A 21,752-nucleotide genomic window follows, 5' to 3' on the forward strand; every position below is an offset into this window, starting at 1 on the left:
TATTGTTTTTTTTTTTTTATTTAGATAAAGAAATGTATTTATGGGAATAATATTTTTTTTTTCATTATTTTGAAATATTTTTTTTTTTTTTTTTTTTTACACATTTGAAAATTTTTTTTTTTTACTTTTTTACTTTGTCCCAGGGGGGGACATCACAGATCAGTGATCTGACAGTTTGCACAGCACTCTGTCAGATCACTGATCTGACTTAGAGCAGTGCAGGCTTCACAGTGCCTGCTCTGAGCAGGCTCTGTGAAGCCACCTCCCTCCCTGCAGGACCCGGATCCGCGGCCATCTTGGATCCGGGGCTCGAGCAGGGAGGGAGGTGAGGAGACCCTCGCAGCAACGCGATCACATCGCGTTGCTGCGGGGGGCTCAGGGAAGCCCGCAGGGAGCCCCCTCCCTGCGCGGTGCTTCCCTGCACCGCCGGCACATCGCGATCATCTTTGATCGCGGTGTGCCAGGGGTTAATGTGCCGGAGGCGGTCCGTGACCGCTCCTGGCACATAGTGCCGGATGTCAGCTGCGATAGGCAGCTGACACCCGGCCACGATCGGCGGCGCTCCCCCCGTGAGCGCCGCCGATCGCGCTGGACGTACTATCCCGTCCATGGTCATAGGGGCCCACCCCACATGGACGGGATAGTACGTCCAATGTCAGAAAGGGGTTAAAAACATCAGCTCGGCACGCAAAAAAATAAGCCCTCACCCGACCTCAGATCACGAAAAATGGAGACGCTACTGGTATCGGAAAATGGCACTTTTTTTTTTTTTTTTTAGCAAAGTTTGGAATTTTTTTTCACCATTTAGATAAAAAATAACCTAGTCATGTTAGGTGTCTATGAACTCGTAATGACCTGGAGAATCATAATGGCAGGTTAGTTTTAGCATTTAGTGAACCTAGCAAAAAAGCCAAACAAAAAACAAGTGTGGGATTGCACTTTTTTTGCAATTTCACCGCACTTGGAATTTTTTTTCCCGTTTTCTAGTAAAAGACATGGTAAAACCAATGGCGTCGTTCAAAAGTACAACTTGTCCCGCAAAAAATAAGCCCTCACATGACCATATTGACGGAAAAATAAAAAAGTTATGGCTCTGGGAAGGAGGGAAGCAAAAAACGAACACGCAAAAATGAAAAAGGGCCGCGACTTGAATGGGTTAAAGGGCCTCAAGTTAAAGATGGCACATTTCCTCTGTATTTTAGCCAAAAAAATAATTATATATTTTGATCTTTGCCATTGTAAACATTACAAAAAGGAAAATGGGCTGATGCAAAAGTTTGGGCACCCCTTGAGATTTGTGTGCTCAGGATAAGGCCGGATACCTTGGTCAAAGTTAATTAGCCTGTTAGGGTTATGGCTTGTTCACTATCATCTTTAGGAAAGGCAGGTGATGCAAATTTCAAAGCATTATAAAAACACTGCCTCCTTTAATTTAACCTTGTGCCAAAAAATAGCAGCCATGGGTTCTTCTAAGCAACTGCCTATCACTCTGAAAATGAAAATGGTGGAGGCCCACAAAGAAGGAGAAGGCTATAAAGATGATAGCAAACCGTTGTCAAGTTGCTTTTTCATCAGTTTGAAATGTAATTGACAAATGGCAGTTAACAGGAAAAGAAGAGGTCAAGATAAAATCTGGAAGACCAAGCAATGAGAGCTGCTCTTCGGATTGCTAGTGAGGCAAATCAGAACCCCCGCTTGTCTGCAAAAGACCTTTAGAAAGATTTAGCAGACTCTGCAGTTGTGGTATATTGGTCTACTGTTCAGAGACCCCTGCACAAATATGGCCTTCATGCAAGTAAAAAAACAAATATCTTCAGGTGCAATAATAATTTACAGGGGTGTTCTCAAGTTTAAAAGTGAACCCTTAACCACAGGATAGGGGATAACTTTCCGATAGCTGGCAGTCAGACCGCAGTGGCCTTGAGCGATCTCAAGAACTGGGGCTATGAAGAGCTACGACTGAATAAAGCAGAGGTCAATCATGGAAGCTGCTTCATTAATTATAGTGAGGGCATCGAAGATTGCCAATAGTGGTTCTGGGGATTGGTGGGCGGCTATAGCGGTCAGACCCCCAGCAATCAGAAAATGATTACCTATCCCTCGGATAGGAGATAACTTTAAAACTTGTGAAGACCCCTAGAACATGTATAAACCCGTACTTCCTCCTCAATTTCTGTTTTCATAAACATTTCAATAAGAAATATGAGCACGTCAAGCACAACTCCAGTCACAGACTCACCAACTACCTACCTGCTATATTGTCCAGATAGTAACGATACAATTTGCACTGTATTGGAGTTATCCGAACCGATAAGACATATTCATACTTGGGTGGTAAAAATTTTGTCAGAGCAGTGTAGTCTCTTCTCTGAAATAAACGACCAGCAGTTGTTATAAGTTAGATACTCACAATGCAATGATGGTTTCTCGCACACTAGCTACAGAGACCCAAAACCATCCATCAGTTCAACATTACACCTCACCTGTACACAACCGGCCAGCATTTCATAGAGAATATGAGCACGTTTCTTCATCACTCTGACGTCCACCATGGTGGAGTCTGCGCACTGCCCGTTCTGTATAGGATTCATGAAACGATTTCGAAATTCCTTGATAGAGCCGAGTAAGTTTTCCTTGATGAAGTTAACCATGCAGTGGTCTGTAAAGAAGTTCAGAATTAGCACTAGGCTTGGAAATGCACAACGCATAAAAATGCTGCAAACTACCAATAAACGGTAAAACGGAGTCCCTTATATCAGGGATCTTCAAATTAGAGTTGATCATGAGTATTCACGGCTTAACAAGCAAAACTGAAAAAGGACCTGTCACCAGACTTCAAAATACAATCTGCATACATGAATAAATCTGCTGGCCCTAAGGAGGCTGGTGTACTTGCTTTAAAAATCCATATTAGAACAACTGTATAAAGCTTCTAGAAAGCTTCCACACAAGCTCGAACTTTTTGGAGAGAAAAACTTTTCAAATGTTTTACACAACAATGGATCTTTAAAGTAAGTACACCAGTCTCGGGCGAAATGCTTTGGGACAAAAAAAATATCTGTACAGGCTTCAAGGGTGTCAAGTCCATAGAAAAAATAAAATAAGAATAAACAAGATATAAAAGAAACTACTTACATTCCACCAAATTATTCTGCAGTGGTGTTCCGGTCAGGATTATTCTTCTTTTTGTTCTTATAGAATTCATAGCCTTTGAAACAGCAGATGCTTCGTTTTTAAGAATATGGCCTTCATCACATACCACAAAGTCTGGGCCTGGAGGGAAAGAGAAAAATAAATATATGGAAAGCCAGCAAACACCAACTCATGACTTCACTTATATATTCTATATCACTACTGTAGAAAACATTAGCTCATATATAGCGCAATAACGGGAACCTATCTGGTTACACTGAAACACTACAAAGAAAAAAAAAAGTCAGCATACAGATACCAGCAGTCCAGGACGGACCTCAGCAGCACAGGCAGATCTGCGAGAAGAAGGGGTATCCTAGACTAAAGCATAGGTAGCCAAAAGCTGGCGGTCTTTGTGGATAATTGTGCATTGGCGGATCCACAGTAACACGCAAAACAAGACACTGCCCTTGGTTTGTGAGATTTATATCCTTAACCAAAAGGTCACTTTAACCCCTTCGCGACATGCATCGTACTAGTACTGCACATGCCGTGTCTCCCCCTTTGATGCTGGCTCCGGCGGTAAGCCCACATCAAAGCCGCGACATGTCAGCTGTTTTGTACAGATGACATGTGCCCGCAATAGCGGCGGGTGGAATCGCGATCCACACGCCGCTATTAACGCTGACAGCGGCATTTAACTAGCGCTTCAGCCATCGAGCCGGAAATGTGCGCATCGCTGACCCCCGTCAAGTGATCTGGTTGTCATGCCGACACATCGCTGACCCCCGAGGTCTCTTTGAGACCTCTATGGTTACTGATGCCGGCTTGCTGTGAGCGCCACCCTGTGGTCGGCGCTCATAGCAATGCAGGAATTCAGCTACATAGGAGCGATCTGATGATCGCTGCTATGTAGCAGAGCTGATCGAGTTGTGCCTGCTTCTCGTCTCCCATGGAGAGTATTGAAGCATGGCAAAAGAAAAAAAAAAAAACGTTGAAAAACAATATGAAAAAAATATAAAAGTTTAAATCACCCCCTTTCGCCCCATAAAAAAATAAAAATAAAATAAAACATACACATATTTGTTATCGCCGCATTCAGAATTGCCTGATCTATCAATAAAAAAAAGGATTAACCTGATTGCTAAACAGCATAGGGAGAATAAAAATTCAAAACTCCAGAATTACTCTCTTTTTGGTTGCTGCGACATTGCATTAAAATGTAGTAACGGGCGATCAAAAGAACGTATCTGCACCGAAATGGTATCACTAAAAAAAGTCAGCTTGGCGTGTAAAAAATAAGCCCTCACAAGACCCGAGATCCCAAAAAAAGGAACCGCTACAGGTATCGGAAAATTGCACAATTTTTTCTTTGTTTTAGCAAACTTTGGATTTTTTTTCCACCACTTAGATAAAAAAAAAATAACCTAGACATGTTTGGTGTCTATGAACTCGTAATGACCTGGAGACTCACAATGTCAGGTCAGTTTTAGCATTTAGTGAACTTAGCAAAAAAGCCAAACAAAAAACAAGTGTGGGATTGCACTTTTTTTTGGAATTTCACCACATTTGAATTTTTTTTACCAATTTCTAGTATAAGATATGGTAAAACCAATGGTGTCGTTCAAAAGTACAACTCGTCCCGCTTGACCCGTGGAAGCGCCGTTTAGCGCGAAACGGCCGTCGTCAGCACTGGCTTGTACACTCCTAGATCCACTCTCCTGGCCATGATGTTTTAATGGTTTGAATAAAGCATGGAATTTTGAAAGGATCGGTGAGTGCTATCCATCTCCTTATTCTTATGACACATGACTATGTCTTTTTCTGGACAAGCACCCGGGATCCTGAGGTTTAGCCTGTATTTGCTAATCACACCTGTGACACAGACTTTGCCACAGAGCGGTGCTGTCAACTTTTTTCTTCAAACTGTGGAAAAATAAAAAAGTTATGGCTCTGGGAAGGAGGGAAGCGAAAAACAAAACCGCAAAAGGGCTCCGTCATGAAGGGGTTAATAAACATCTGCATACAGACATTAAACTCTGATTAATTATACAGTGCTATGAAATATCTTCATTTCTATAGTTAATGTAGCTAAGGCCAGGTTCACATTGCGTTAGGGCAGTCCGTTCGATGCATGTGTTAAACGTACTGCGTTAACGCAAGTGCCGTTAAAGATCGCATTATGTGATCGTGCTAGTGCAGATGCTGCAGACTGTGTCCGAGGGTCCGTCACACAATGACTGCACATCGCTAACACATGCCGGTTATGACATGCGTTAGCGATGCACTACTTAATTGCAGTCAATGGTTGCGCTAACGCATCCGTTACATAGCGTTCGTGCCGCTATGTAATGGATGCCGTCAGCACATTGCCATTAACGCAATGTGAACCCGGCCTAGCAACCTCACAAACCACTGAATCCGAGTGGGTGGAAAGAAACTGTGGCACTTGTAAGGTAGAGGGGACCCTGTCACCTGCACACTTCTGTACTGCGACTAACACATAGAAGGAAAGCTTCCAGGATAGATCTATTAGAAGGGACGTACTACAGTATTAAAAAGGATTGGAGCACTGGTTAGTCCGGGTTCTCAAATTGGGACCTGTCTTACAATTTATTGCCAAAAGCAGTTTGATTGTCAAAAGGTGGTGATGTCCGTTACTGAGCAGCTCCTGTTTTATCAATCCAATTGCAATCAAAACAATGCATACTAATGTCTTGCACTCAGCATTTTGTCACATGACTGCAGTAGCCAATGAGCAGCTGCTTTTTGGCTGCAGGTCATCACATCTTTTATTAGGGTAGACAACTACTGAAATAGTAAAGGCTCCTTCCAAAATGTGGCCTCAGATTGTTGTCATGTGCCTGCTGATGCCAACATCACCTCACTCCCAAGAACAGTGGGAACGGCACGACTGCGGTAAGCCAGTATGCATTGCTTTTATTTTAAGTGTGGCTGTCCAGTAGTAGAAATTTTGCTCTAAACTGTTGTTTAGCTGAAAAACGATGGCCGATTACAATCAACTTGCTTTAAGCTGCAATCAATTTAAAGACTGATTCAAATGGCAATTGTAAAGCTCAAACCAGTGACGGATGTGCCTGGCTCCTGGTGACCGTCCACACTGTAGATGGGTGAGGGAGCTGCCTGCTGTATTATGTGGGTAGATGGAGCACTATAGTGCCCACTGCCATTTGTTTCTAGATGGACCCAAATTCTGTCTAAAAAAAAAAGGAAGCCCTGAACCAAAACATGCTATCCCACCCTCACAGAACAACCCAATAATGGGGAATGGGTGCCAAATGTGCCACTCTACACCCTGCCATGGCAGAAGCTTTTGTTCCTCAGATCGGCATTTAGCGAAGATCATGAGTTTCATCCACATATGTCACCAAAGATTGTTATGGTCACGGTTAGGCTTAGGCTGGATTCAGACTTGCGTTCGTCAGGGATGCGGATGGCAGCCTTCTTCCTCTGTGAAGCCCCGCCTCTTCCTTCAGCTCCGCCTACGTCTGCATGCGTCCTGCGTACCCATCTTTAACATTGGGTAGGCAGGCCATACGGATGTATGCGGATGCCTCCGCATGCATCATTTTCACGCTGCGCCGAACGCAACATGTTGCATTTTGTTGCAGTCAGCGCACCATCAAAAAAAAGCATGCAAAGGCATCCATATACATAGGCATGGCCTGCGTACCCAATGTAAAAGATAAGGTACGCAGGAAGCATGCAGAAGTGGGCGGGGCCATCCGCAGCCCTGCCGAACGCTAGTGTGAAGCAAGCCTGAAATGGATGTGCCACCGAGTCTACAGAAGACCGGCACACAGATAAGCCCCAGTATCTAGTTCAATATGGACTAGTTCTTGCATTTGTTATCCAAAATTGACATGCCGCTCATTTAATTGTTCGCACCAAAAATCCATCCAGATACTTTTCCACTCCATGTGAACACTAGTCACATGAATGGGATGGAAATAGTCTTTGTTCTGAAATAAGATCTACATCGACCGCTATGTAGAATACAGGCAAGTGTGAATGGGGTTCAATGTTGCCACTGGCAGCAGAGCAGTTCCTGGCTTGCAGAGGAAGGGGTGGGTCACAGGTGGCATCACCATGAGTACAAGGAACAGCTTACAAGATAAAAATACTACAAGGATCTTTTTAGGTTCCATTAGTTCTGGTATCAGAATTACAAAGTACACACACAAATAAATGACAACCAAAAAACACCTCAAAACAGAAAAAAAAAGTTCCAACTTTGCCTGGCAAAAACAAAACACAAGCCCTTAGACAAGTCCATTGACCGAAAACCTTTTGGTCTTAGGACATAAAAAGACAGTTGTTTGGTATTAATGTAGCCATGCTGACAGAGTAAAGTCATTTGTAGGGCATGCCATAAAAAAAAAACAACTCAACAGCAGAATTTGCATTTGTTTCCATTTCACCCCACACAGAGGATGAATTAAAAGACTACAACTCATGCCTGGAAAAAAAAAACCCTCATGCAGATATGTCTACATAACAAGAAGAAAAAAAGTCATTGCTCTGAGCAGTCACAGATGAATGGTGAAAATGAAAAAATATATACATAGAAAAAAAATGGTTTGGTCCATAAAGGGGTTAAAAACAAGCAACAACAATAAAAAAGTACTTCCCTGGAAAGTGAAAACCAATTTAAATAGAACTTGTCCTCAGGTTAACCATTATCATCTAGGTATGTGCCTCCTAATTAGGTTTAGAATGCTCAGTGTGCCCCTGAAGCCGGACATACCGTAAAAATGATTTTTATACACTACACGGTGTATGCTAATCAATACCAAGAGGCACAATGGGCATTTACAGACCAACCTCGGCACCCGCTGTGAGCTCACTAACAGAGCCCCTCTATCTATTGATGGGGCTGGGTCAGAGCTCACAGCAAGTGTTGAGGTTGGTTTGTACACACCCATCTGAATGGTTTCTTCAGATCCTAACTGGAAGGCACAGAACGTATGGGCAGCAGTCCATAGGTGGCGCTAGAGTTCAAATCTTCTTACTCTGTGAAGAGACCATCTGCATTTTTAGTTTCCCAGAGGAGCATGCAAGGCGTTTAAGTCTCCTCATACTGGCATGCCAGACCTGGAATGTCACTCTCCATAAAGAGAAACCTTACTCCTTGGGCAACAGTTTAATAACAGGAAATCTGATGACAGGTTTCCTTAGACCCAAACAGTACAGCAGGGTTAATTTGACCTGAAAAAAGTTGGTGAAGCTGCAGATTATTTATTATGAGGATCTGGAAATCAAGGTTAGGCTGTCTGTTTATGGGTAGGTGTTATTATGAGTGTTTTTTTCCTAAGATATGGACACTGTGACAGCAGCAGTTAATTCGCTCTAAATGCTCCGGTGTATACAGAAAAAAATCCTGGAGAAAAACCTAAAAAGAAGCAGTGCATGCGAGTTGTTTCAGCTTTGATGTATGGACTAAGAGGACAAAATGTGACATATTTTTTTTTTTTTTTACATCGCACCAACTTGAGCAGCCGTTGCTAAAATGAAAACTTACATAGCTGGGCACTAAGAAAAAGCAAGCCTGAACTTCTGCAAGGTATCCTTAGTAAAAATAGATGTTTACTTTACTGGAGATACGACAGTGGTTTCTTACATTTCCCCCAAAAATACACGTCATTCTGCACCATGACAATGCAAGAGTTGAGATTATAATTCCATCAAAGGGGCAGTTGATACACAAGAACAACTATCAGCTACGAACATATGTAAATGCAAAAGGTGGCCAATACTTATATTTTAGAACATTCTTGATGGATCTGCCTACAATGCATTAGCTTTTCGGCGTGAAATAAACTGCATAAACAAAGACTCTTTCTGGAAGAATTAAGAAGGTCACTTGTTATGCCATCTATTTTAGGAAGAAAATTAAAACCCCTGAGTGAAGGAGCAGCCTCCAAAACAGGAAAACATGCAGCATTTATCCATCTTTGTGTGATAAATATTACACGTTGTTGTAATAAATATTTATGTAAAGCACACGTGAGTTATTTCTATGCAGAATGTAAGAATGCCTGAAAATACCAATAAGTGAACATGTACAACCTTTTTCTAAAGAAAAAGCAAACTGAAATTTTGATTTTTCATTTGTTTTTGACCAACCATGTTCAAATACAGCTATATAAGGCAACTGGTATTTAAATAATACGCACAGAGTAGCTAAATGTCAAAACTAACAGACTTTATTAGGTCAGTGTACAGCACAAGTGTATAGCCAATATGAGCAGAGCAGCAGGGTTAAGCAGTCCGTTACACACAAGCTTAAGAAAGGTTCCCCTGGTCCCCAAGTTGCCAACGTATGCTTTTGAGCACTGTCGGGTTGCACCCAAAGTAACTTTTTGTTTGAATTATAGATATTGTCTGAACGAGTATCGGGTGTATGATCGGCTAACAGGAACCTCCAGGACAACATCAGCCTCAATCTCCATCTTGGCATCATGAACTCCTTCCAGGGGTAGTAACCTATACCAAAGTCACATTTTCTGGCTATCAGTGGAACTAGGCCTTAGAAGCAGATGAATAATCACATAGTGACAGCAAAGTATGTACATCTATGTCTTCTACTACTGGAACACAGTCATTAAGAACGATCAAGCTGTGCTCTTTATACCTTTTGCCCAGGACCAAAAGAAAGTGTTCCGGAGAAGGGAAGCACTTTCCCGTTTTATGATGTGCAAAGTAGTAAAAGGAAAGATACTTTGGACTATGCAGAGTGACCAGTGATAATAGGAAGTATGGATTTCTAAAGCATGCCCTCAGTAGAAACATAAAAAACAAAGCCTTCAGGGTTATGTTAGACCAAAGTAAGCAAAAAAACAATGCAAGAGTTATTAAAGAAGAAATCAAAGGCAAGTGCAATCAAGCTCCAGGTTATTTTCTTACCCTGAGAAGAGGTGAAATAAACGCTGCTAACACAAACCAGCAATGAGATGTTCGAGTCAATTAGGACGAGTACAAAGCTTTGCATGGTAATGAGTACGGCATTTAGACACACATGGTTCTGACAAAGTGCACCATAAAGCTCTGACAGCTTTTAATCTCTAATCAGTATTAGCCTATAACATGCACCTTACATATACGGTAACTCAATAATAAATGAGGAGAGACACAAAAATAACGTAAGTGCTTGAAAGGGTAGATTACAAGATTTACAGAATTCTAGAAGGAAAATAAATACAAAACATATGACTGCCCCAATTCTCCGCTTTACTCAGTGACCACGGCTGGAGTTTAAACAAGGCATCAAATGACTGCGCACAAGACCCAGGACTCAGCCCCACACAGACATCTCAAGAGAACAGTTTATTTTTTCTGCTTGAGCGGTGAATTTCTTACGCCAACATGGACGATGACAAAACTGTTATCGAAAGTGTACTGAACGCGATCATACCCGGATGCACAGGCAGATTGAAAAAAAAAATATGACAATCCCAGAGAGTGAAAGACAAGGTCCATGTATGACCAGTAATTGCCAGGTTCACGCTGTGGTCACCAATGTTACTACATGAGGTTATTAAAACATAGATTTAGTGGTTTCTTAACCATAGAGAAAAGTAACAAATAATGGCTAAGAAATGAAACCACCACTAATGGAGAGTCCACACATTATGGTCAAATTAGTTTTTGCAGCACGCTGTAACCCACTATTAGGTCATATTCAGATGTCCGGTCTTCACTATCGCCTTCATTATTGTGCACAAAAAAAACAACAACAACAAAAAAAAAACAAATACAAACCACAGGCGTCCATTTTTTATAGTAGTCATAAATCAATCCATGTCTACTGATAGCACACTGATCGCATCCCAGTGCTGTCAAATATTCATCTACTGTTTGCTAGGAGTTTGAGAATCTTCCATCAATTTGTTGCATATGAAAAATATTTAAAATTGAGAGTCTTTTTGGTTGATACCTTTTAAACGGAATCCGTCACCACATTTGACCTATCTAAACTATTAATAAGGGCATGCAGGTTATAGACTGCTGAAACCAGTCCTCCCTGTATGCCTCATATCAGATGCCTTGTTGTGGAGAAATCGTCTTTTATCAATGACCTCTTCCAGGCTCTGGGGAGGACGCTGCCGGGAAGATAACTCTGCCTCCAGAGCTTGCTTTAAATACAGGTCCTTCTCAAAAAATTAGCATATAGTGTTAAATTTCATTATTTACCATAATGTAATGATTACAATTAAACTTTCATATATTATAGATTCATTATCCACCAACTGAAATTTGTCAGGTCTTTTATTGTTTTAATACTGATGATTTTGGCATACAACTCCTGATAACCCAAAAAACCTGTCTCAATAAATTAGCATATTTCACCCATCCAATCAAATAAAAGTGTTTTTTAATAACAAACAAAAAAAAACAACAAATAATAATGTTCAGTTATGCACTCAATACTTGGTCGGGAATCCTTTGGCAGAAATGACTGCTTCAATGCGGCGTGGCATGGAGGCAATCAGCCTGTGACACTGCTGAGATGTTATGGAGGCCCAGGATGCTTCAATAGCGGCCTTAAGCTCATCCAGAGTGTTGGGTCTTGCGTCTCTCAACTTTCTCTTCACAATATCCCACAGATTCTCTATGGGGTTCAGGTCAGGAGAGTTGGCAGGCCAATTGAGCACAGCAATACCATGGTCAGTAAACCATTTACCAGTGGTTTTGGCACTGTGACCAGGTGCCAGGTCGTGCTGAAAAATGAAATCTTCATCTCCATAAAGCATTTCAGCCGATGGAAGCATGAAGTGCTCCAAAATCTCCTGATAGCTAGCTGCATTGACCCTGCCCTTGATGAAACACAGTCGACCAACACCAGCAGCTGACATGGCACCCCACACCATCACTGACTGTGGGTACTTGACACAGGACTTCAGGCATTTTGGCATTTCCTTCTCCCCAGTCTTCCTCCAGACTCTGGCACCTTGATTTCCGAATGACATGCAAAATTTGCTTTCATCAGAAAAAAGTACTTGGGACCACTTAGCAACAGTCCAGTGCTGCTTCTCTGTAGCCCAGGTCAGGCGCCTCTGCCGCTGTTTATGGTTCAAAAGTGGCTTCACCTGGGGAATGCGGCACCTGTAGCCCATTTCCTGCACACGCCTGTGCACGGTGGCTCTGGATGTTTCCACACCAGACTCAGTCCACTGCTTCCTCAGGTTCCCCAAGGTCTGGAATCGGTCCTTCTCCACAATCTTCCTCAGGGTCCGGTCTCCTCTTCTCGTTGTACAGCGTTTTCTGCCACATTGTTTCCTTCCAACAGACTTACCATTGAGGTGCCTTGATACAGCACTCTGGGAACAGCCTATTTGTTGAGAAATTTCTTTCTGGGTCTTACCCTCTTGCTTGAGGGTGTCAATGATGGCCTTCTTGACATCTGTCAGGTCGCTAGTCTTACCCATGATGGGGGTTTTGAGTAATGAACCAGGCAGGGAGTTTATAAAAGCCTCAGGTATCTTTTGCATGTGTTTAGAGTTAATTAGTTGATTCAGAAGATTAGGGTAATAGGTCGTTTAGAGAACCTTTTCTTGATATGCTAATTTATTGAGACAGGTTTTTTGGGTTATCAGGAGTTGTATGCCAAAATCATCAGTATTAAAACAATAAAAGACCTGACAAATTTCAGTTGGTGGATAATGAATCTATAATATATGAAAGTTTAATTGTAATCATTACATTATGGTAAATAATGAAATTTAACACTATATGCTAATTTTTTGAGAAGGACCTGTATAAGGGGGAATTATCGGTGTGATGTGTAATGGTTACCAGTGTGATGTGTAATGGTTACCAGTGTGATGCCTCCAGAGCTTGCTTTAAAGGGAACCTGTCACCCCGTTTTTTGAGATTGAGCTATAAATACTGTTAAATAGGGCCTGCGCTGTGTGTTCCTATAGTGTATGTAGTGTACCCCGATTCCCTACCTATGCTGAGAAATAACTTACCAAAGTCTTCCTCAGCTTTACGTTGGTGGCGTAGTGGTGAACAAGCAGCGCGCGATCTGTGCTGTCATCCCTTTCGTCGGTGGGGGCGGCCATCTTCCTGGGGCCGCGCGTGCGCAGATCGAGTGCTCTGCTGCACGGGGCTTCAGGAAAATGGCCGCGGGATGCCGCGCGTGCGCATTAGAGATCGCGGCGGCCATTTTCCCAAAGCCGAGTTTGCATCTACATACACTATAGGAACACACAGCGCAGGCCCTATTTAACAGTATTTATAGCTCAATCTCAAAAAACGGGGTGACAGGTTCCCTTTAAATATTAGGGGGAATTACCGGTGTGAAGTGTTATGGTTACCAGTGTGATAGCTGCTCTCCTGATCTCACTACAGAGCTGTGTGTGATTACACCTGACACATCTTCAGGTTCCCCTCAGCTCACAGGCAGATAGGATTACAATATTGTTACAATACAACAAAGCTCAGAGAGAAGCAAAACGTGTCTGCAAGAAGACAAAGTTCTGTTCTCCTGTTGTTAGTTACTTGTATGGTTTAATTCAGATTCAATAAAGGAGTGTCGTTATTTCAATTAAAGGAAATAATGGCTTGATGTCACCTGACCATACAAAGGTGACTTCGACCCCCCTCTTCCAATTATCACACCACTTGCCACCAGGGAAAGTGGGAAGGACGAGGCCAAGTGCCAGATTTGGCACATCTTATGGATGTGCCTTTTCTGGGGCAGCTGGTGTTTTCAGTCTAGGACTGGACAATATCCATGGCCCCTTCATAGGCCATTAATATTAGCCGGCAGCTGTCTGCTTAGCCTTTTCTGGCTATTAAATACAGGGTGACCCTACATCATTTTTTGGGAGGTCAGCCCTTTTTATAACCAGGAAAGGCTAAGTATACAGATGTGTGATAATATTAATAGCCTGGGAAGCTCCATGGTTATTACCCTCTTCCCAGGAAGGCTATAAACATCAGCCTACAGCTGTCCGCTTTCTCTCTGCTGGTTATGAAAATTATGCAGAAGACCATGCCAATTTATTTTAAGAAAAATTATTGTTAATTAAATACATTTACAGTAAGTTACACAATTACTGTACTAATTATGTCACTAACATTTTTATATTTATGTATTGTGTGTGTATCCATCTCTTCTATTTTGTCAGGTCACACTGTGATTTTAAGGTACACGGCAGATGAAACGTCGGGTTTTCAAGGACATGGGTGAGTCACGTCCGATATACGAAGACAATCGAAGCATGCTGCAATTTTTTTCTGAGTCCAAATTCAGCTGAGAAAAAAAAAATGCAGAAGAGCAGGGACTAAGATTACCATTGGTCTAAACGCAATCCAATTTTTTTTTTTTTAATCGGATAGCTCTCGTCCATTCTTCTCGCAGATGAGTATGAGCCCTAATGACCCCCTGCAAGTCACCGCCGCCAGGTGTAGCAGTACGTGCAGATTGGTTATAGCCTATGTAGGGTTCATTCTGTGAACGCTCCTACATAGGCTGGTGACAATGTGGGACATCACTTTAAAGGGCCACTGTCACCCCCTCCAGCCGTTATAAACTAAAAGAGCCACCTTGTGCAGCAGTAATGCTGCATTCTAACAAGGTGGCTCTTTTAGTTTTTGGTGCATGTATTCCCCAAATAAAGCATTTTATTACTTCTCCAAAATACCTGTCTTTATCCAGGGAGACAGGTCCTCACCCCCCTGCTTGAAACGCCAGACTGCAGTCACTCAAATATTCAGGGGCTCCGGGCACCGCCCCCTCCGCGCTTTTTTCGCTTGAAATCCGGCGCCTGTGCTGTGTACTACTGTGTGGGGCATGCGCAGTGAGCTCTGGCCATCTGACGTCACAGCCAGGCTTGCAGACTGCGCCTGTGCGGCCGCCCTGCCTATGAATCCCAGCCCCGCACTGTGCATAATGCATAACACACTGCGGGGCTGGGATTCCCAAGGTGGGTGGCCGCACTGTCCGCACACGCGCAGTCTGCAAGCGTGGCTGTGACGTCAGACGGCCAGAGCTCTTTGCGCCTGCCCCACACAGTAGTACACAGTGCAGGCGCCGGATTTCAAGCGATAACAGCGCGGAGGGGGCGGTGCCCGGAGCCCCTGAATATTTGAGTGACGGCAGGGTGGCGTTTCAAGCAGGGGGGTGAGGACCTGCCTCCCTGGATAAAGACAGGTATTTTGGAGAAGTAATAAAACGCTTTATTTGGGGAATACATGCACCAAAAACTAAAAGAGCCACCTTGCTAGAATGCAGCATTACTGCTGCACAAGGTGGCTCTTTTAGATTATAACGGCTGGAGGGGGTGACAGTGGCCCTTTAACCCTTGGATTACCATAGGACCAGGGGTGAGTATACGGAGTTGATTTAAATGATTAAAGAATGCGTTTTATTCTCAGAGTGTGTTTAACTCTTTACTTTCACCAAAACAGTATAAAAAACATGCGTTTTTCAGGTGCGTTATTGCTGGCAATAAATTCCTAGAGATGCAGAAACGTTGCAGAAAATTCAGGAAACAAATGCTCAACGTGCGCACATACCCTAACATGCGTGACAGTCACTGGTGACGTTATGGAGGGGAGATAAGTATCACTGCGCATGATGGCGTCAGTGATGTAAAACCAGAATAGTTTCCTCCAGCACACTATGTGTTGGGTCGGTTTATTGAAAGTTATATTATGGTCTGGTTTTAGTGGACCTCCAGAGCGGGTGGGAGAGGGTCTACCGTATCTCCACATGCAGAGTCCTGACAGGACCTGTGTGATGTCAGGATCATCTGATCAGTCACATGATGGAGACTCACATGGTCTCGCTTTAAATAGCTGAACTCCAGGGTTAGTCTGGGCTATTGAGTGCCTAGAGAGGAAGACTCCAGGAGAGTGTTTATGCACATAGTGCTTGTGCAAGGACATTGTTAACCTAAAGTGGGCTGATCCCCCCCCACTAGTGTAAAGACTGCTATGGTTTTGTTTTGCCCAGAGGGCTGTATTTTCTTTACCAAACCTTGGTTTATGTGATACTAATAAACCAAGTGCATCCTTAAAGGCGCAGTGTTCCACTGACTATCTCCGTATGCAGCCGAGTGAGCCGATCTACCGCACATGGTACAAAGATATAGTTTTCCTGTTGCATACTAGACACGATATTAAAAACTGACAGACAACAAAAAAACCCTGATGAAAATCTGATTGAGCACACTAGTGGGTAGTTGCTTTTTTTTAATGTACAGGAAGAAAACTGGATGTCTGAATGAGGCTGCAGGGTGAATTCAGATGTGTGGAGATATCAGGTGTGGCTTTTGCCCAGAACAATAAATGTGCACAAGCTTTAGAAAAAGAAAAGAAAAACAACATGTTGTAGAAATTTAACTGTGCTCAACGTGTCATGCAAAGGAGAAATCTGCAGTAAAATATAAAACCTACAAAAAAAATTGGGCAAGCAATGTATGTTTATTAGTATCCATATAAAAAAAAGACTATGGGTACACATCTTATTCCTCATTAGGGTGACTTTGCATGTAGCATATTGATATCTTATAATTGGTGCCACATAACATGTAAAGCTGTGGCGGCCTCACGGTTGTTCCCCATTTGAACCTAAAGACATGAATTTAAAGAAGTGCATCTACCACACAACATTGGTTGGTATGGATGCTACCCTTCAAAAGAGTTGATCATGACATGTATAGGAATTTAAATACCGCTACATTTTTTATTCTTTCCTAGAAAAAAAAATGCAACTGAATGGACTGCCTTGGATTAAGTATGCTACTCATGCAGGAAAATACGACACTACTTGATTTGTGGACTTCTCTTGGCTCTCCCCAATTGCTGCCTACCGCCCATCAGATTCCAGCATGCTCAAGGTAGTAAAAAATGGGTTATAGGATGTTTCGCCCATAGCAATTCGCCCCCCGGTAAATCCTGTTCGTGACGCCAAGTTGAATTGCCCGCCAGGGCAGTGGGGTACTCGGTACCGGGTCCGGTACTTGAAGGGGACGTCACGGTGGCTGCAACCCGGTCCGTGGCCCTGGGCGCCCAAGTAAAGGGAAAGGTCTTTAAAGGGAGTTTAAGAATAAAGTTTGTTTGTGACGCCACCTGTGGTATTCTGCCAGTAGGGACCGATGCGGCTTAAAAGGGTCCTCTGGGGTGATGGTATGGCAGCTGGATGGTATAACTTCCCATAGGTGAAGTAAATGTACCCGGGGCGAACTGCTGGGGGCGAAACATCCAAATCCCTAAAAAAAATTAACAATTCTCTACGGTACAGAGAAAATGAAGAAAACACAAACATGGGAAGAGCCATTTTGTTCCAAATAATACTGATGGAAGAAATGTCTATTTATCACACATGTCAGTGTATTACAACTAAGACACAGCAATGTATAACGTGATAGATGCAAACAGTTCACAAACTTTTTTTTTTTTTTTTTTTATTTAAATGGTTCCCAGCAGTAAATGTTTTCCTATTTAAAGTCACAGCAGTGAGCCAGAGCACCACACCATAGCTGCATTTACTGGCAGCCAGGTTCACTGCCAGCTCTGAGTCACCGCCATAACAAGCTCCAAACAACAGCACAGCTGCATCTCAGCCCTGTCTAGTGACGCCAGAAACTACTGGACGATAACCGTGCGCTATACTGCAATGTCCGGACCCAGGGGGAAGAAATAAGAAAAACATGCAGCATAAGAGATATAGTGCAGGTCAAATATTCACTTTCAAGGAAAAAATCCCTCTCCCCCTCCCCAAAAAACACCACCCCAAAGCACTGAAAGCTCATAATCATAATGAATAAAGAGTAAGGCCGAACTCAGGCATCCGTGTAGGACAGCCAGCGCACAGACAGCTTCATAGGCATATCTGGACCGTGATACACACACATCTGAATTCAAATTTAGTGAAGAAAACCCCTCTATTAGCAACCCTTGTAATAAGATGAATACTAAAAATGTGATCACTTGGGTTCAAACGCTCAGAGTCCCATAAATAACGGGGATCTCAAAAACCCCTGTATGAATGAGGTGGAGGCACATGATTCACCACAGCTCCTGTTCACTTATATTGGACTGGCGAGCGATGTGAATGTAGCAGTGGTATGAATGCTCGAGCACCGCTCTGATCAATTACATGGGACTGACAAAATGACAGTCTAAGGGTAAGTTCACACAGGGCGTTTTTGCTGCTTTTTTCTGCAGCAAAACTTGATCATCTTGGCAGGAAAGAAGCTGCGTCAAAAATGCAGGTTTAGGTGCGTTTTTTTTCTCTCTTTGTCCATGCTAATGTCCTTGGATTTTCAGCAGCAAAAACGCAGCAAAGAATGATACCTGTGTTTTTTTCAACACCCATTCAAGTCAATGGGTGAAAAAACGCAGCAAAAACGCTGAAAAAAGTGACATGCTCTATGTCCAAAAAACACAGCAAAGCACAAAACACTGATCAAGCAAAAAACCAATGTGTGTGCATGAGATTTCTGAAATCTCATCGGCTTTGCTGCTATTGTAAAAAGCAGCTGAAAATTAGCATAAAAAGGGGGCAAAAGCGCCCTGTGTGAACTTACCCTTAGAGGAAACCTGTCATGTTAGTTATAGCATGTTAACTGACCCCAATGCGCATTAACACTTTTTCCCATTAACCCCTTTCTGACCTCAGACGGGATAGTACGTCCGAGGTCAGATCCCCTGCTTTGATGTGGGCTCCAGCGCTGAGCCTACATCAAAGCCGCAACATGAAAGCTGTTTTGAACAGCTGACATGTGCGCGCAATAGCGGCGAGTGGAATCGTGATCCACCCGCCGCTATTAACTAGTTAAATGCCGCTGTCAAACGCTGACAGAGCATTTAACTAGCGCTTCCGGCTGCGCGGCTGGAAATGCGCACATCACCAACCCCCGTCACATGATTGGATAGTCACCATGATTGGATAGTCACCAACCCCCGTCACATGATGGTCCTTGAGACCTCTATGGTTACTGATGCCGGCCTGCTGTGAGTGCCACCCTGTGGTCGGCGCTCATAGCAAGCCTGTAATTAAGCTACATAGGAGCGATCTGATGATCGCTGCTATGTAGCAGAGCCGATCAGGCTATGTCTGCTTCTAGCCTCCCATAGAGGCTATTGAAGCATGACAAAAGCAAAAAAAAAAAAAATGTTTAAAAAAAATATGAAATAAATTAAAAAAAAAATAGAAAAGTTTAAATCATCCCCCTTTCGCCCCATTCAAAATAAAACAAAAATAAAATCAAATATACACATATTTGGTATTGCTGCGTTCAGAATCGCCTGATCAATAAAAAAAAAAGGATTAACCTGATCACTAAACTACGTAGCAAGAAAAAAATTGAAACGCCAAAATTAAGTTTTTTGGTCGCCGCGACACTGCATTAAAATGCCATAACGGGCGATCAAAAGAATGTATCTGCACCAAAATGGTATCACTAAAAATGTCAGCTCGGCACGCAAAAAATAAGTCCTCACCCAACCCCAGATCACAAAAAATGGAAACACTACGGGTATCGGAATATGGAGCAAATTTTTTTTTTTTAGCAAAGTTTGGGATTTTTTTTTTCGCCACTTAGATAAAAAAAAAAAGAACATAGACAGGTTAGGTGTCTATGAACTCGCAATGACCTGGAGAATCATAATATCAGGTCAGTTTTAGCATTTAGTGAACCTAGCAAGAAAGAAACAAAAAAACAAATGTGGGATTGCACTTTTTTTGCAATTTCACCGCACTTGGAATTTGTTTCCCATTTTCTAGTACAATACAGGGTAAAACCAATGATGTCGTTCAAAAGTACACCTCGTCCCGCAAAAAATAAGCCCTCACATGGCCATATTGACGGAAAAATAAAAAAGTTATGGCTCTGGGAAGGAGGGGAGCGTAAAATGAACACGGAAAAACAGAAAATCCCAAGGTCATGAAGGGGTTAAAAACGCTGTAGTCATGTCCATGTTCGATTGTACCTGCTCATTTAGTCATAGGGGTGATTTGATTGTTGTTCCAGGTAGGTCTGTCACTCAAATCCACAGTAAAGTCCAGTACGTGCGCATTGTTTAGTGTGGAGCTGTGATTGCTCAACACCGTACAGACAGCCACGCTTGCAGTGTGTAATTGCGCTTGCGCAGTGTGAGGCAAGCGCGGCTCCCCCACCCTACATTGTGCAAGTGCAGCCCCATATTACACACTGCGCAAGCGCAGCTGTCCGCTCAACACTGCACCAACGAGGCTCCATACAGCGCAAACATGGGATTTTACAGCGGATTTGAGTGACGTTGGCGTTGAGCAGGCAGCCACACGTGTGTAGCAAGCGCGGCTCCACGCTACACACTGAGCAAGATTTTACAGTGCATTCCAGTGACGTCAGCGCAACCTGGAACATCCAATTACGTGGGCACCGACTCCGTGACTGAACGAAAATGAAGCACACCCCAGTAACTATATAGTTAGATCATACCTGCTCACTTAAAATGCTTTTTGGACATTACAGGGCCATTTTTAACTAAAAAATGTTTTATTAATGATGCATATTGCATCACCAACAAAGCAATGGAGACAGTTTAGATCAGTGTTCCCCAACTCCAGTCCTCAAGAGCCACCAACAGGTCATGTTTTCAGGATTTCCTTAGTATTTCACAGGTGATGGAATTATTGCCTGTGAAGGTGATGCAATTATCACTTGGGCAATACTAAGGAAATCCTGAAAACATGACCTGTTGGTGGCTCTTGAGGACCGGAGATGGGGAACACTGGTTTAGATGATAAAAATGACATGACAGGTTCCCTTTAATTAATCCCATAGAAGTAATGGAATGGTGGTCAAGCATGGACACCATTGCTACATTCACACAGTGGAGAAATCCCAATGTGAAAGTTGGTTGAGGTGTCATATGCTTTTGGCTTTTAAAAGGTATTTTGAAACTGCAACCCCCAGCATTCACCAATAGCTACATGCTACACATTATAGCCTCCCTATATGAGATCTGTCGCCATGTTATGCTGCGCTGACGACAATATAAGGTGAGGATCGATCCTGAATCCAGAGCTCGAGGTTTCGCCTTTTTTTCCTCTAGTAGCCGCCTTCATAATATCCCTTGGTTACCTGCTGTAGCGCTGGCAGAGCGGAGGTGTTTGCTCAGTGCTTAGCACGCTCAGCCCGTGAGATTCATGAGCTAATGACCCCTCTGTACATATGAACAGTATACAGATAGCTGGCTGGGTGGGGAGCTGCAGCAGATAGCCAAAGATTTTATAGAAATCACTGCTAGATGAAGTAAAACATTGCTGGGTCTTCATCACTACTATATACTGTGCTCTGATGGAGGACTATAACCTTAGGACAGATTCACCAACCACAGTCAGGGCGCGGACAGTGACTGCTAGTGAAGAAGTGTTACAGAGCTGTGCAGTAGGGAACATGCCCCAGCGGGTCCAGCGAGGAGTTGGGCAGGAAAGAGTTTTAGCATGAAGCAGAGTCTATAGACATCCCTTGCAGTAACTGCTCAGCAATGTCATCAAATGGCAGTGAAATCAAAGTTTTCTTTCACACTGATGGCTGCACTGGGAGATTGACTTTTTGACCACAGAAAAACCCTTTAAAGGGAATCTGTCAGCAGGT

General features: G+C 43.0%; 1 protein-coding gene across 1 annotated transcript in view; it reads right to left on the reverse strand.

The window, feature by feature from the left end:
* The window catches only part of ATRX (ATRX chromatin remodeler), a 246,932-nt gene that overhangs the window by 48,592 nt on the left and 176,588 nt on the right, over positions 1–21,752 (reverse strand). Inside the window, exons 21-23 of the mRNA XM_069747241.1 lie at positions 3,136–3,273; positions 2,484–2,659; positions 2,251–2,368 (exon numbers count right to left, since the gene is read on the reverse strand). Coding sequence (XP_069603342.1) covers positions 2,251–2,368; positions 2,484–2,659; positions 3,136–3,273 — 432 coding nt within the window. The remainder of the gene's footprint in view (positions 1–2,250; positions 2,369–2,483; positions 2,660–3,135; positions 3,274–21,752) is intronic.

The sequence above is a fragment of the Ranitomeya imitator genome, chromosome 2 (assembly GCF_032444005.1).
Source record: "Ranitomeya imitator isolate aRanImi1 chromosome 2, aRanImi1.pri, whole genome shotgun sequence".
NCBI classification, from domain to species: Eukaryota; Metazoa; Chordata; class Amphibia; order Anura; family Dendrobatidae; genus Ranitomeya; species Ranitomeya imitator.